The 12,483-nt window shown below is 73.0% G+C and overlaps 3 protein-coding genes across 3 annotated transcripts; 1 reads left to right on the top strand and 2 right to left on the bottom strand.

Annotated features, from left to right (window-relative positions):
* Nucleotides 1-8,581: 8,581 nt before the first annotated feature.
* On the bottom strand, nt 8,582-9,865 carry AURANDRAFT_28607 (hypothetical protein; the record flags this gene model as incomplete). The annotated part of the gene is made up of 1 exon (XM_009040203.1): nt 8,582-9,865. The coding sequence occupies one exon, from the start codon at nt 9,863-9,865 to the stop codon at nt 8,582-8,584; it is 1,284 nt and encodes a 427-aa protein (XP_009038451.1).
* Nucleotides 9,866-10,007: 142 nt separating this feature from the next.
* AURANDRAFT_65345 (hypothetical protein) lies at nt 10,008-10,811 on the top strand (the record flags this gene model as incomplete). Its single annotated transcript, XM_009040345.1, has 1 exon — nt 10,008-10,811. The coding sequence occupies one exon, from the start codon at nt 10,008-10,010 to the stop codon at nt 10,809-10,811; it is 804 nt and encodes a 267-aa protein (XP_009038593.1).
* Nucleotides 10,812-11,007: 196 nt separating this feature from the next.
* Nucleotides 11,008-12,380, bottom strand: AURANDRAFT_65344 (hypothetical protein; the record flags this gene model as incomplete). The annotated part of the gene is made up of 2 exons (XM_009040202.1): nt 11,008-12,195; nt 12,264-12,380. 2 exons carry the CDS (start codon nt 12,378-12,380, stop codon nt 11,008-11,010), a joined length of 1,305 nt encoding a protein of 434 aa, XP_009038450.1.
* Nucleotides 12,381-12,483: the final 103 nt, after the last annotated feature.

Below are 12,483 nucleotides of genomic sequence, written 5' to 3'. Positions count from 1 at the left end.
GACGACGTCCTCCTCGAAGTCGTCGAAGTCGTCCAGCGCCGCCAGCAAGGCGGCCTTCTTCGCCTCCTTCGGCGACAGCTTCGCGGGCGCCTCGGCGGGCGCCTCGGCGACGGCGGGCGCCTCGGCGACGGCGGGCGCCTCGGCGACGACGGGCTCGGGCGCCTCCGCGGCCGCCGGCGCCTCCGCGGCCTGCTTCTCCTTCTTCGCCGGAAGCGCCTCGACGGCCTCGACGGCCGGCGCCTCCGCGGACTCGAGCGCCTCGAGCGCCTCGAGCGCTTCGAGCGCGGCCGCGCCCGCCGCGCCGCCCTTCTTGGCCTTCTTGGCCTTCTTGGCCTTCTTGGGCGGCGCCGGCGCCTCGGGCTCCGCGACGGCGACGGGCGCCTCCGTCGCCTCGAGCGCCTCGAGCGCCGCGAGCGCCTCGGCGGCCGCCGCGCCGGCGGCGCCGCCGGGGCCCTTCTTCGCTTTCTTCGCGAGCAGCGCGACGCTGGTCCGCGGCGGCGCGACGCGCGGCGGCCCGGCGAAGAACGCGCTCCCGACGGTGAGCGTCAGGAGCACCGCTATTCTTCGCATGGTCCCTCTGCGCTGGTTCGCCCAGCCCATTGCGTATGCAAGTGCTCCGTGCGAGGTTCAACATTCAACTTGAAGTCCTTGTTGAGCCTCGCCTCGGCCGGCTTAAGCGCCGGCGGCCACACCTCCGTGCCCCTCCCGCCGCCGCTAGCGACCCCACGGGCCTCGCCTCTTACACCATGTGGGCCTTCTCCATGGTGTCGTGCATGGCCTGCATCTTCTCCATCTCCTCGAGGAACCCCGGCGACGCGAGGTCGCGCGCGTGCTGGAGCCCCTCGTCCGCGGCGCCGACGCCGCCGCGCCGTCCGGCGCGCGACGACGCCGCGACGTTCTTCAGGCCGAGGCCCGCCATGTACTGCTCCGTGACCTTGGTGCGGTAGGCCTCGAGCTGGCGGTTGAACTCGGCGAGGAGCGGCCCGTGCTTCGGGTCCTTGAGCACGTCGCAGAGCGCCTCGCCCGTGAGCGGCGCGCCCGTGTTCAGCGCGGGCGTCCGCGCGACGAGCGCCTCGACGCGCGCGGCGTCGTCGCGGCTCACGGCGCAGGCGCAGAGGAGCTCGCGGACCTCCGCGGGCTGGACGCCGTCGCGCTCCGGGTCGTAGGCCTCCGCGATGGACCGGAGCAGCGGGCACACGTGGCGCGCCGTCTTCGACGCGACGCGGTCCCGCGGGTCGAGCGTCAGCGACGACGCGCCGGACCGGTGCGCGGCCATGAGCGCCGCGGCGACGGCGCCGCAGCGCACGCGGTCGACGCCCCGGGGGTCCAGGCTCGAGAAGAAGACGTGCGCGTCCCGCGCCGAGAACCCGCGCAGCGCGCCGAGGTAGGCGACGACGAACTGCGCGCGCGACAGCACGGACGGGTCCGGGTTCTCGCCCGCGGTCGCCCGCAGCAGCTCCGCGAGCTCGAGGATGCGGCTGTGGCCCGGCGCCCGGTTCTCGCCCGACGCGAGCGTCACGAGGGACTTGGCGACGATCTCCGCGCGGATGCCGTAGCGCTTCCGCTCGCGCGCGCCGAGGTCCGCGATCGCGTCCGCGATGGCGACCGGCGCGGCCGCGAGCGCGCTCGTCGGCGCCGCGTGCGCGTCGACGAAGGACGGCTGCGTCAGCACGAGGAAGGACCCGCAGCGCCTCGGCGGCTTCGCGCCGCCGCGGCCGCGCAGCGCGCTCGGCGCCGCGCCGGAGCCCGCGCGGTAGACGTGCCTTCGGAACGCCGTCGGCCCCGACGGCGCCGCGCCGGCCGTCGCCGCGCGCCGGAGGAGCGTCGCCCGCTCCACGGCGGCGCGGGGCACCTTGGCGGGGTGGTCCGCGCGCCGCGCGCGCGCCGACCGCCGCGCCTCGGAGCCCTGGAGCCAGTCCGCGTGCCGCAGGACCTGCTCTCTCCGTTTATCGAGCGCCGCGGCCGCCATGCGGCTCGCGCGCCGCTCGACGCGCTCCTCGGCGCGCCGCGCGCCGCGCACGCGCCGCGCGAGGTGCTCGAGCTCGCTCGGCGGCCGGGCGAGGACCGCGTCCGCGGTCGTCTCGCGCGCGAACGACGCGCCGCCGGAGGCCGCCGCTCGCCGGCCGGACGCGCCCGGGTCGTAGGACTTTTCGTAGCCGCTCACGAAGGTCGCCGACTCGGGCCAGAGCCGCGGCGCCGTGCGGAACGTCGTCGCGTCGTCGCCCGTCGGCCGAGCTTCGGACGAGCCGTGCGTGTAGCCGAGTTTCGGGGTGAACTCGTCGACGCGGACGCCGAGCAGCTCGTCGACGCGCCGCAGGGGCGCCTCGTAGACGTCGATGAGCCGCGTCGTGCCGCCGGCGACGTTGTGCGCCGCGACGCCGTCGCGCTTGTTCGGGTCCCGGAAGGCGCCGGCGCCGCGCCACACGCGCGGCTCGCCGGCCTTCTCCATGGAGCTCCGCGTCCCCGCGACGGAGAACTTGGCGTCCCAGCGGTGCGAGCGGTTGCCCGCCGTGCTGCCGAAGCCCACCATGGCCCCGCGGAGGTGCGCTATGAGCCGGGGATTGCCATCACGCGGGCAGCGTTGCCCAAGGGGTAACATGAACCTGAGCCAGACGTTGACGTTCGAACGAGGCCTCGAGGGATGGAGAATCGATTCGCGGCGTAGCGCAGCGCCTGCAATGCCGCGCGCTTTGCTTTGCGTCGCCGCGCTCGCCGCCGCCGCCGACGGCCTGTCCTGGCTGCTCGACGGCTTCCGGAGCGACGCACCGTCCCACGACGCCGCGACCCAGGCTATTGCGCTGCGGTCCGCGCTCCGCGACGCGGGCTACACGGCGCCGAACCTGCGGCGACGCCTCCTGCGCGGCACGCCCGCCGCCGACGCGCTGCTCCCCACGGCGCTCCTGCGCCGCGACGGCGGCCGCGGCGCCGCGCCGGCCGGCGGCGACGGCCTCGACGCGCTAACCGCGCTCTTCGCGCTCGGGCTCCCCGTGGACGCGCGGAGCCTGCCCGCGACCTGCGTCGAGGCCGTCGCGCCCGTCTGCGTCGAGGCCGGCGGCCTGCTCCGGTCGCGCGCGATGCTCGCGCCCGTCGACGCGCGCGGCCGCGAGCTGCTCGTGGCGACGGACTGGCCCCCGGAGCACGGCGCCTGCCGCGCGGGCGGCGAGGAGGCCTGCATGTACCTGGGCCCGGACTCGGCCGCGCTCGCGGACCTCGGCGCCGCCGTCGCGGCCGCGGCGGCGCCGAAACGCGTCGTCGACCTCTGCGCGGGCTCCGGCGTGCAGGGCCTCGCCGCCGCCGCCGCCGGCGCGCGGCCGACCTGGGTCGAGCGGGAGCCGCGCGCGGCGGCCTTCTGCCGCTGGAACGCGGCGGCGAACGGCGCGCCGGGCGACGTCCGCGTCGGGGCCGTCGCGGACGCGGACGCGGCGGGCGGCGCGGACCTCGTGCTGGCGAACCCGCCGTACGTCGCCGCGCCGCCGTCCGCGAACTACGACGCCTTCGCGGACGGCGGGCCCGACGGCTACGACGTCGTCGTCGACTGCGCGGCCTTCGCGGCGCGCGCGCTCTCTGACGACGGGGTCTTCGCGGCCGTGCTCGAGCTCAACGGGCCGGCCGACGCGCTCTTCGACCGCGTGTCGCGCGCGTGGGGCGACCGCGGCGGCGTCGCGGCGCTCCTCCACGACGCGCCGTCGGCGCGGACGGCCGCGGCGGCCGCGGCGGACCGCCGCGCGGCCGGCGACGGCGCCTGGGCGGCGAACTACGCGGCGAACGGCGTCGACCACGTCGCGAACGCGGTCCTCGTCGTCAGACGCGCGCCGGGCGGCGGCGGCCTGCGCTGCGCGGCGACGGCCGTGCCGCGCGGCGCCTGGGCGCCGCCGCCGACGAACGGCGCCGCGCGCGCCTGGCTCGCCGGCGTCCTAAGGCCCGGGCCCTAGGTTCGAGCGCGAGTGCCCGTGGCGGGGCCCTAGACGTCGAGGGACGACGTGTCCCGCCGCTTGCGCCGGCCCGCGCGGCCGCCGTCCTGGGGCCGCGCGGCGGCGAAGGGGTTGAGCGCCTCGTCGGCGGCGACGGGCGGCGCGGGCCGCGGCGGCGGCGGCGGCGGCGCGTCGGCCGGCGCCGCGGCGGCGCGGCGCCGCGCGGACGCGCGGCCCGCGACGAACGTCAGCGCCGCCGCGGCGACGACGGCCAGCGTCTCCCACGGCACCTCCTCCTCCGGGTCCGCCGGTTCCGGGTCCGCCGGTTCCGGGTCCCGTTCCGGGTCCGCCTCGGGCGCCTCCGGCGCCGCGGGCTCCGGCTCCGGCGGCGGCGCGACCGGCGGCGGCGGCGGCGGCGCGGCGGGCCTGACGGCGAACGCCGCGCGGTTCCTCAGCAGCGCGAAGTTGCGGAAGAGGTGCTGGTGGCCCGCGTGGCTCGACACGAGGGCGTCGAGCTCGGCCTTGAACTCGCCGGCCGTGGCCCGCCGCCCCCGGTCCTGGTGCTTGACGAGGTCGCCCTTGACGATTTTTTGCGCGACGGCCTCCTCGTAGACGATCTCCCACTCGTCGGGGTGGGCGCGCGCGTAGTCGAGCATCATGGTCGTCTTGAAGTCCGTGTCGTCGAGGGCGACCCAGCGCACGTGGCCGCAGTGGGACCGGATGATCTCCCATTCCGCCCAGCCCGTGAACGCGCCGCCGTCGACGTTCATGACGCCGAAGCGCCGGGAGGCGCAGAGCGCGCCGAGGACGCCGACCTCGTGGGTCGTCGCGGCGAACCTCTCGTGGGCGAGCCACTCCTTGGAGTCGGGCCGCTTCGGGTCGTGGGTTTCCGGGAACTCGTCGGGCCCGATCGTCGACGCGAGCATGATGCTCGAGGGCCACTGCTTCGCGATGCGGTGCTCCTCGCCCATGAGGAAGCGCTCCGCGCGCACCTCCAGACTCAAGAGCCGCCGGCCGTCGGGGCTCTGCCTCTTCAGGATCTCGTCCTTGAGCGCGCGCGCGAGGATCGACGTCGACCCCGCGCCCGTCGACGCGCCGATCTCCAGGATGTCGCCGCCCTCGGCGGCGCGCGGCGCGCCGACGGCCCAGGCGAGGATGCGCGACGCGACGTAGCCGTCGTGGAACTCGCCCGTGCGCCGCAGGTTGTAGTCGTGCTCCTTCTTCAGCTTCCGCAGGCGCCGCTTGGGGATCTTCGCCACGAGGCGCGCGCTCACCTGCGCCTGGTGGTCCATGATGCGACGCGCCTCGCCCGGCGCCATGGGGCAGGGCTCCACGCAGGTCGACGGGTCGAGGGCGAGCGCCGCGGCGACCACCACGGCCGCGCGGATGAATGCACGCTCCATGCTGCCCCCCAACCGTCTGCAATGTTTTAGGTGAAGCCCGTGGTGAGGGACGCCGATGGGACTCGTGGCTTCACTCGTGACACGTCTCGTGACGCGCGCACGCGTGTGCGGATCAAAATGGGCGAATTTAGCGGCCGGGGCCGCGGCGGCGGGGCTAGAGTTCCACGGCGGACCCCTCGATCCTCGACGCCGCGAGCTTCGCCGGCGGGTCGTCGTTCGGCTCCTCGGGCGGCTCCTCGGACTTCTCCTCGGCGTAGAAGACGGGCTCCTCCGGCGGCGGCGGCGGGGTGGGCTCCTCCGGGGCGCGGTGCGCCGGCTCCGGCGGCGGCGGCGCGGGCTCCTGGGAGAAGAAGACCGGCGGCGCGGCCGGCGGCGCCGCGGCCGCCGCCGCGTTCCTGCGCGCGAGCGCGAGGAAGCCCGCGACGTAGAAGGCCGCGTCCTCGTCGTTGTAGGCCTCGAGGCAGACCTCCATGTCGCCCGCGAAGAGCAGGCTGAAGGAGTGGGGCCGGCCCTTGCCCGCGCCCGGGCCCGCGACGGACCGGAGCCCCGAGAACGGGAGCCGCTTCCGCGGGTCCGCGAGGCCGTCGATGCGGCGCCAGCCGAGCCAGGCGCAGGCGACGTCGCTGAAGACGACGCGGCGCCGCGGCGGCGTCAGGTTCGCGCCGAAGCCCGCCGCGTGCTTCCGGAGCCGGATCCCGGACACCTGTGTGGAAATCAACCGCTGGTTTGGGGGGTCCCCACCAAACTTCAGAACTCTCTATCTCGATCAAATCGACGTCGATTCGGCTGATTTTTGGACGCATCGATTGCTTTCGTCGAGCTCTCGAAGCATAGAAGAAGAGCTCGCGTCGAAACGGTCGCATACGCGCACATTGAAGTCGGGTTGAAGATTTGATTTCCACACAGGCGGACACGAGCGCGCGCGAGAACCGCTCGAGCTCCTTGCCCGCGAGGGGCGCGACCGTCGGCGCCGCGTGGGCCAGCTGCGGCTTCAGCTCCGGGGGCACGTCGGGCACGGTCCAGGACCCGGCCTTGGGCGTCGTGTTCTGCGACTCGAGGACGACGAGCGTGAGGCCCGCGAGCAGGTACGAGTGCACGTGGAGCGTGAGGCACTCGAGGACCGTCGGCGGCTTGCGCGCGTCCGAGCTCACGAGGATGAGGCGCATCGTCTTCTTCTTCCGGCGCCGCTTCACCACGAGCCCCGTGCCGTCCATGAGGATGTCGTCGTTGTCGCCGCCGACGCGCTCCTCGACGACCTCGCAGAGCTCCGTGAGCCGGATGGACCAGGACGCGCCGGACCGCGTCGCCCGCGCCGCCGCGAGGCCCGCGGCGTCGCCCGGCGCCGGCGGCGGCTCCGCGCGGTTCCGCAGGCGCTTCCGGTCGCCGCCGAGCGTGAGCATCATCTTCTTCGAGCCGCGCTTGATGAGGCTCTTCGTGCTCAGCACGCCCCGGGCCACGTAGGACGCGACGGCGCGGCTGCCCCGCGCGCCCGCGCCGGAGGCGGCGACGCGCTCCCACCACGCGCCGCCGCGCCAGGACCGGAACTTGCCGTGCTCGCGCGCGGTGCGAGGCCGGGTCAGCGCGAGCGCGCGGTGCTCGCCCTTGCCGCTGCCGGCCAGGGTCAGGATGCGGGGCCGCTTCTTCACCTTCCCCGCGCGCCGGTCCTCGACGACCTTGAGGACGCCGACGCCGCCCTCGAGGATGGCCTTGAACTGCTCGATGTAGGACCGGGCGCGCATCGGCCTCCCCGGCGGCGGCGCGCCGCGCGGCCTCCTCGACGGGTGTCGCGCCTTCCTCCGCGCGGACCGACGACGGGGCGCGCCCCCGGCGTCGGTGCGGGGGCCGCGCGGCGGGTGCGGGGCCGGCGGTGCGGGCTTCCCGCGACGACAGGAAAGGAGCGTCTCAACAACACCCGCTCCAGAGCTCGCGGCAGTTCTTCAGCGAGCTTTTGCGCTCCGCGTGGCTGTCGCGCGTCCTGGCCGCTGGCTTAGGCGTGGTATGGGGCACTGGGCCGATCCTCCCGATCGTGCTCTCGCTCCTCGCTCCATTACCCTAGCCCTCCCCTTTGATCCTCCCTTCATTTTTCCCTCTCTCTCCCCCGCGCGCAAGGCGGTCCCCGCGGCGAGGTTCTGGGTGCTCGAACATGCTACACTTTTCAGACCGCGCGCTCGTCGCCCCGATTCCGGCCGGCAGCCGAAAGAGTGTAGCATGTTCGCCCCCCCCGAACCCCGGACGCAGCCCCGCGCCGCCGGCCAACCACATCGTCTCGAGCGAAAGCCGAGCGATACATTTCACTGCAACTTGGTCCGTCGATTGGTAAGTGGTAATAACCACCTAGGTGGTTATTACACGGCGTCGACTCGGCCGCCGCGGCAGCTTCATCTCCACCGTGGGGTCGTTCTCGATCAGCGGCAGCAACCGGTCGGGCAACGACTAATCACCCAGCCTAGTACCGTCCTGGCCTCCTCCCCCGGAGACGCGGGGCGCGCCCGGGAAGTCGGCCGGGAAGCGGCGGAAGGCCCCGCGCCGCCTTGCAAGTTCCTCCGCAAGGCCGACCGCGACCTCGACGCGCGCTGCGGCGCGCCGCCGCCGGGGCTCCTCTGGGATCCGGACCGGAGGACTTTTCAGTGTTGAAGGACAACTTCAGTGCAACGAGCTCATCGGGCGAGCTCTTCGAGCTGCCGCGCAGAGAGACCTCGAAAATGGGCAAGTCAGCCAAGGTGAACCGCATCGGCAACTTCCAGACGCACAAGAAGAACGTGCGACGGCGCAGTCTTGTTGTGGAGAAGCGGCCGAAGAAGGACGCGACGACGTACACGTCCGCCGAGGCGCGACAGCCCAAGGCGCCCAAGGCGGCGGTGCGCGACGGCGGCGCGAAGGCCGCCAAGTGAGCGGCGTGTGTCGGCGGCGCGCGCGGCGCCGCGCGCCGCACACATGGTCGGGCTCGGCGCCGCGCGGCCGCGGCCGGCGACCGCGCGGCGCCGCGAAGCGCTCAGAGCGCCGCGGCGCGCCTCAGCCCGCGCCCCGGCATCGGCGCGCCGCGCCGCCGCGACGCGCTCGGCGGCGACGCGACGTCCCCCGGCACTCGCCCGTGCCCCCGGCATCGTCGCGCCGCGCGATCACCGCGGAGGCCGTCGGACGCGCGCGACTGCCGCGCGCCGTCGCGTAATTTCTGTTGTTGTCTCGAGTCATCCCGGACTATTCTGCGGGGTCCACCACGCCGGCGACGCAAACTACTAGTAGGTGCGTAATCTTGACGCCGCGCGCTCACGCGGCGACGCGCGTCGGCTCCGGCAGTGGCGCGTCGATCTGGGCCACGGGCAGCGCGACGCCCTGCTCCTCGAGGGCGATCTTGACGGAAGACGTGAGGTGGACCATGTCGCGCTCGAACATGCGGCCGATGGAGCCGACGCGGAAGCAGTCCGCCTCCGTGAGCTTGCCCGGGTAGATGACGATGCCGAGCTCCGCGAGGCGGTCGTAGAACTTGGGGAAGTCGAAGTTGGGGTCGTCGGGGAAGAGGTAGGTGTGGATGATGCAGCCCTGGGCCGGCGCCTCCCCCGGCGCCGCGACGTCGTCGCCCGCCGCGCCGCCGGCGACGTAGCGCTCGAAGCCGAGCGCGCGCATGCCGGCGACGAGCGCCGCGGCGTTGGCCTCGTAGCGCGCGCGGCGGCCGGCGACGCCGCCCTCGGCGAACATCTCCGCGAGGGCCTGCTTGAAGGCCATGAGCGACTGGACCGGCGGCGTGAAGCGGAACTGGCCGTTGCCCTCGAGGCCCTCCCACTGCTTGAGCAGGTCCAGGGACAGCGCGCGCGCGTGGACGCCCTGGCTGAGGAGCTTGTCGCGCTTGGCGATGGCGAAGCCGAAGCCCGGCACGCCCTCGATGTTCTTGTTCGCGGACGACACGACGTAGTCGACGTGCGACCCTTCGAGATCGACCGCGTAGCAGCCGAAGCCGGACATGGAGTCGACGATGAAGGTGAGCTCGGGGTCGTGGGCGTGGAGCAGCTTGCCGACGGCGTCGACGTCGTTGAGCGTGCCCGCGGTCGTCTCGTGGTGGATCATCGCGACGTGGCCGTAGTAACCCGCGGGCTTCGCCGCGAGGTGCGCCGCGACGGCCGCGGGGCTCACGGCGCGCGCCTCGTGGGACCGGAGCACGTCGTGGGCGATGCCGTGGTAGGCGCACATCGTCGCGATGCGGTCGCCGTAGGCGCCGTTCGACACGACGAGCAGCCGGCCGCCGGGTGGGATCACGGAGCTCACGACGGACTCGACGGTCGTCGTGCCCGACCCGGGCACGAGCACGCACTCGTAGCCCGCCTCCTGCGACGTGTCCGCCAGGGTCAGGAGCTCGGACCGCACGCTGCGCACGAGCTCGATGAACTGGGGGTCGCGGGAGCCCAGGTCCCGGAGCATGGCCTGCTTCACGGAGATGGACGTCGTCAGCGGGCCCGGCGTGAAGAGCAGCGGCTCGCGCCCGGCGACGGACGCGAGGCCGCACGTCGCGGGCTGCGACCTGAGCGCGCGGAGCGCCGCGCGGAGCTGGACGGGCATCATCGTCGGTCTGGGAATCGCCCAAGGTGCAACGTGTACCGTAATCACCGTCTTGAAAGATTCTTTGAAGCCACGTCGTCGATCCGCGATAAAAACTTCCACTCGACACAACTCGAAACACAGGCAGCCCAGAATTACCACCATGTCCATGATCGCCGCTAGCCGCACCGTCGCCCGCGCCTGCCTCCGCACTTCCTCCGCCGCGGCCCTGAGCACGGCCACGGAGGGCGCGGCCCTCCACAAGGACGCCAAGCTCCTCGTCTGCGACATGGCCGGCACGACGGTCATGGAGGAGGGCCTCGTCTACTCGACGCTCCTCGACTGCATGGTCGAGAAAGGCCTGGGCGTCACGGAGGCGGAGATGCACCCCTGGCACGGCGCGGACAAGACGGAGGTCACGGCGAACTTCGTCCAGCGCGAGATCGCCGACGAGGCGCAGCGCCTCGCGATGGCCGCGGACATCGACGCGCTCTTCCTCGTCAAGCTCGAGGAGCGCTACCTCGCCCCCGACTCGCCCGTGGCGCTCATCAGCCCGGATCTGCCCGACTTCCTCGCGAACCTGCGGGCGTCCGGCGTCAAGGTCGGCCTGAACACGGGCTACCCGACGCGGCTCCAGGAGGCCTTGCTCGAGAAGCTCGAGCTCAAGTCCATGGTCGACGCCTGGTGCTGCGCCGCCGACGTCACGCGCGCGCGGCCGTCGCCCTTCATGGTCTTCAACCTCATGAACCAGTGCAACGTCGAGACGGGCGTCGTCAAGGTCGGCGACACGGTCCGCGACATGGGCGAGGGCATCGCGGCGCACGCGGTGCAGAACGTCGGCGTCCTCTCCGGCGCCGACGACGCGGCGACGCTCTTCGACGCCGGCGCCGACGTCGTCATCCCCGACGTCACGAAGCTGTCCCTCGAGTTCCTCGCGGAGGCGCCCGCGGCCGCGGCCGCCGCGTGAGCGGGCCACGACGTCGCGCGAGAGCGCGCGCGGAGGCGTGGCGCCGCGTCGCCCCGGAGTAAGCGAGCACGCCCGGCTCCATCGTGCGCGATACTCGTGTTGGAATACGCCGTCGGCAGGTAACGTGCCCCGCCGGCAGCGACACGGTGGCGATCCGAGCATCCAATCAAAGTTTCTTATTGGTCCGGGGATGATTTTATCTGTCGTTGCCCGACCGGTTGCTGTTGCCGCTAATCGAGAACGACCCCACGGTGGAGATGAAGCTGCCGCGGCGGCCGAGGCGACGCCGGGCCTTCTTGACGCGCGCGTCTTTCAGCGCGGCGGGCTCGCCCTTCGGGCTCGGGACCTCCGAGGCGGTCGCGGGCTTCTGGGAGCCGCCGCGCGTGTTGCTGTGGCGGTACCGCGCCTCGACGAGCCGCGCGTGGTCGATGGGCAGCGTGAGGTCGATGTCTCCGAGCACGGCCTCGGCCGTCGAGAGGCGGCGGTCGATGTCGGTCTCGTACTCGTACTCGACCTGCTCGTTGATGTACACCGTGCGCTCCGCGTTGTCCGGCTTGAAGTGCACGTCGCCCGTCGAGAAGACCTTGAGCGTGTCGCCCTCCGTCGAGTAGAACTCGACGCCGAACGCGTCCGCCATCTCGTAGCGCGTCACCTTGAAGTTGATGTACGACGTCGTCACGTAGGGGTCGTTCCACCACTGGTTGCCCCAGACCTCCGTGTCGAGCGTCGACGAGTCGCAGGTCGTGACGCAGTCCGCGCCGCTCGCGGTCTGCACCACGTTGCCGGACTCCGTGAGGTCGTAGGTCGACGTGTCGTCGTCCGAGTACGTGACCGTGATGTCGCTGCCCGTCACCTCGGTGACATTCGCGGAGTAGGACTCGCCGTCGTCGTAGAGCGCGGAGACGGCGTCGCCGACCTCGCAGTAGTTGACCGCCGAGTCCGTCACGAGCTCGCCGCCGCTGAGGAGCGCCGACGGGCACTCGAAGCCCCCGTACCAGTAGCCGTCTTCCGAGTACGTGTTGTTCTCGCTGTAGTACGGGCAGCACGTGTGGCTCCCGACCTCGCAGTAGCACTTGGCGCACACCGACGACACGCCGCCCGTGTTCGCGCGGCACGTCGAAGGGATGCCGTTCGGGCACGGGTACACGCCGCCGCTCGTGCCGGTCTGGCACTCCCAGTCGAACGGCACGACGAAGCCCGCGCGCTCGAACAAGTTCAAGTCGCCCGAGCCCAGGCCGAGCACGCCGAGGCTCTCCCCGTCTTCGAGGCGGCGGCGCATGGGCAGTTGGTAGTCGTCCAAGGTCGAGTAGTCGTCCGGGTCGACGCCGTGCCCGAGCGTCGTGGTGCCGATGGGCGCGGACGGCGTGTAGGTGTGGTTGTAGACCTGCGAGGCGCAGTGTGGAGGGGCTGCGAGGCGGGTGTGCGGGGCAGCGTTTGGACGCGGGATCGCACCATCTTCTCGACGTGGTCCAGCGTCGCCTCGATGCTCTCGAGGTCCTCGGAGGAGGTGGCGCTGGAGCTGCTGCCGAAGGCCGCGGCGCCGACGGCGAGCGCGAGGATCGCGCGCATGCTGTACATCGCTGCGGCAAGTTTTGCACGCTTGGAATTTTAGCTGCGTTCATCACGAGTTCATCAACAAGGGTGGATGCCCGGATTGTTTAAGTGCGACATC

The sequence above is a fragment of the Aureococcus anophagefferens genome (assembly GCF_000186865.1).
Source record: "Aureococcus anophagefferens unplaced genomic scaffold AURANscaffold_14, whole genome shotgun sequence".
Classification (NCBI taxonomy): Eukaryota; class Pelagophyceae; order Pelagomonadales; family Pelagomonadaceae; genus Aureococcus; species Aureococcus anophagefferens.
This window is presented reverse-complemented; position numbering and strand designations above follow the sequence as displayed.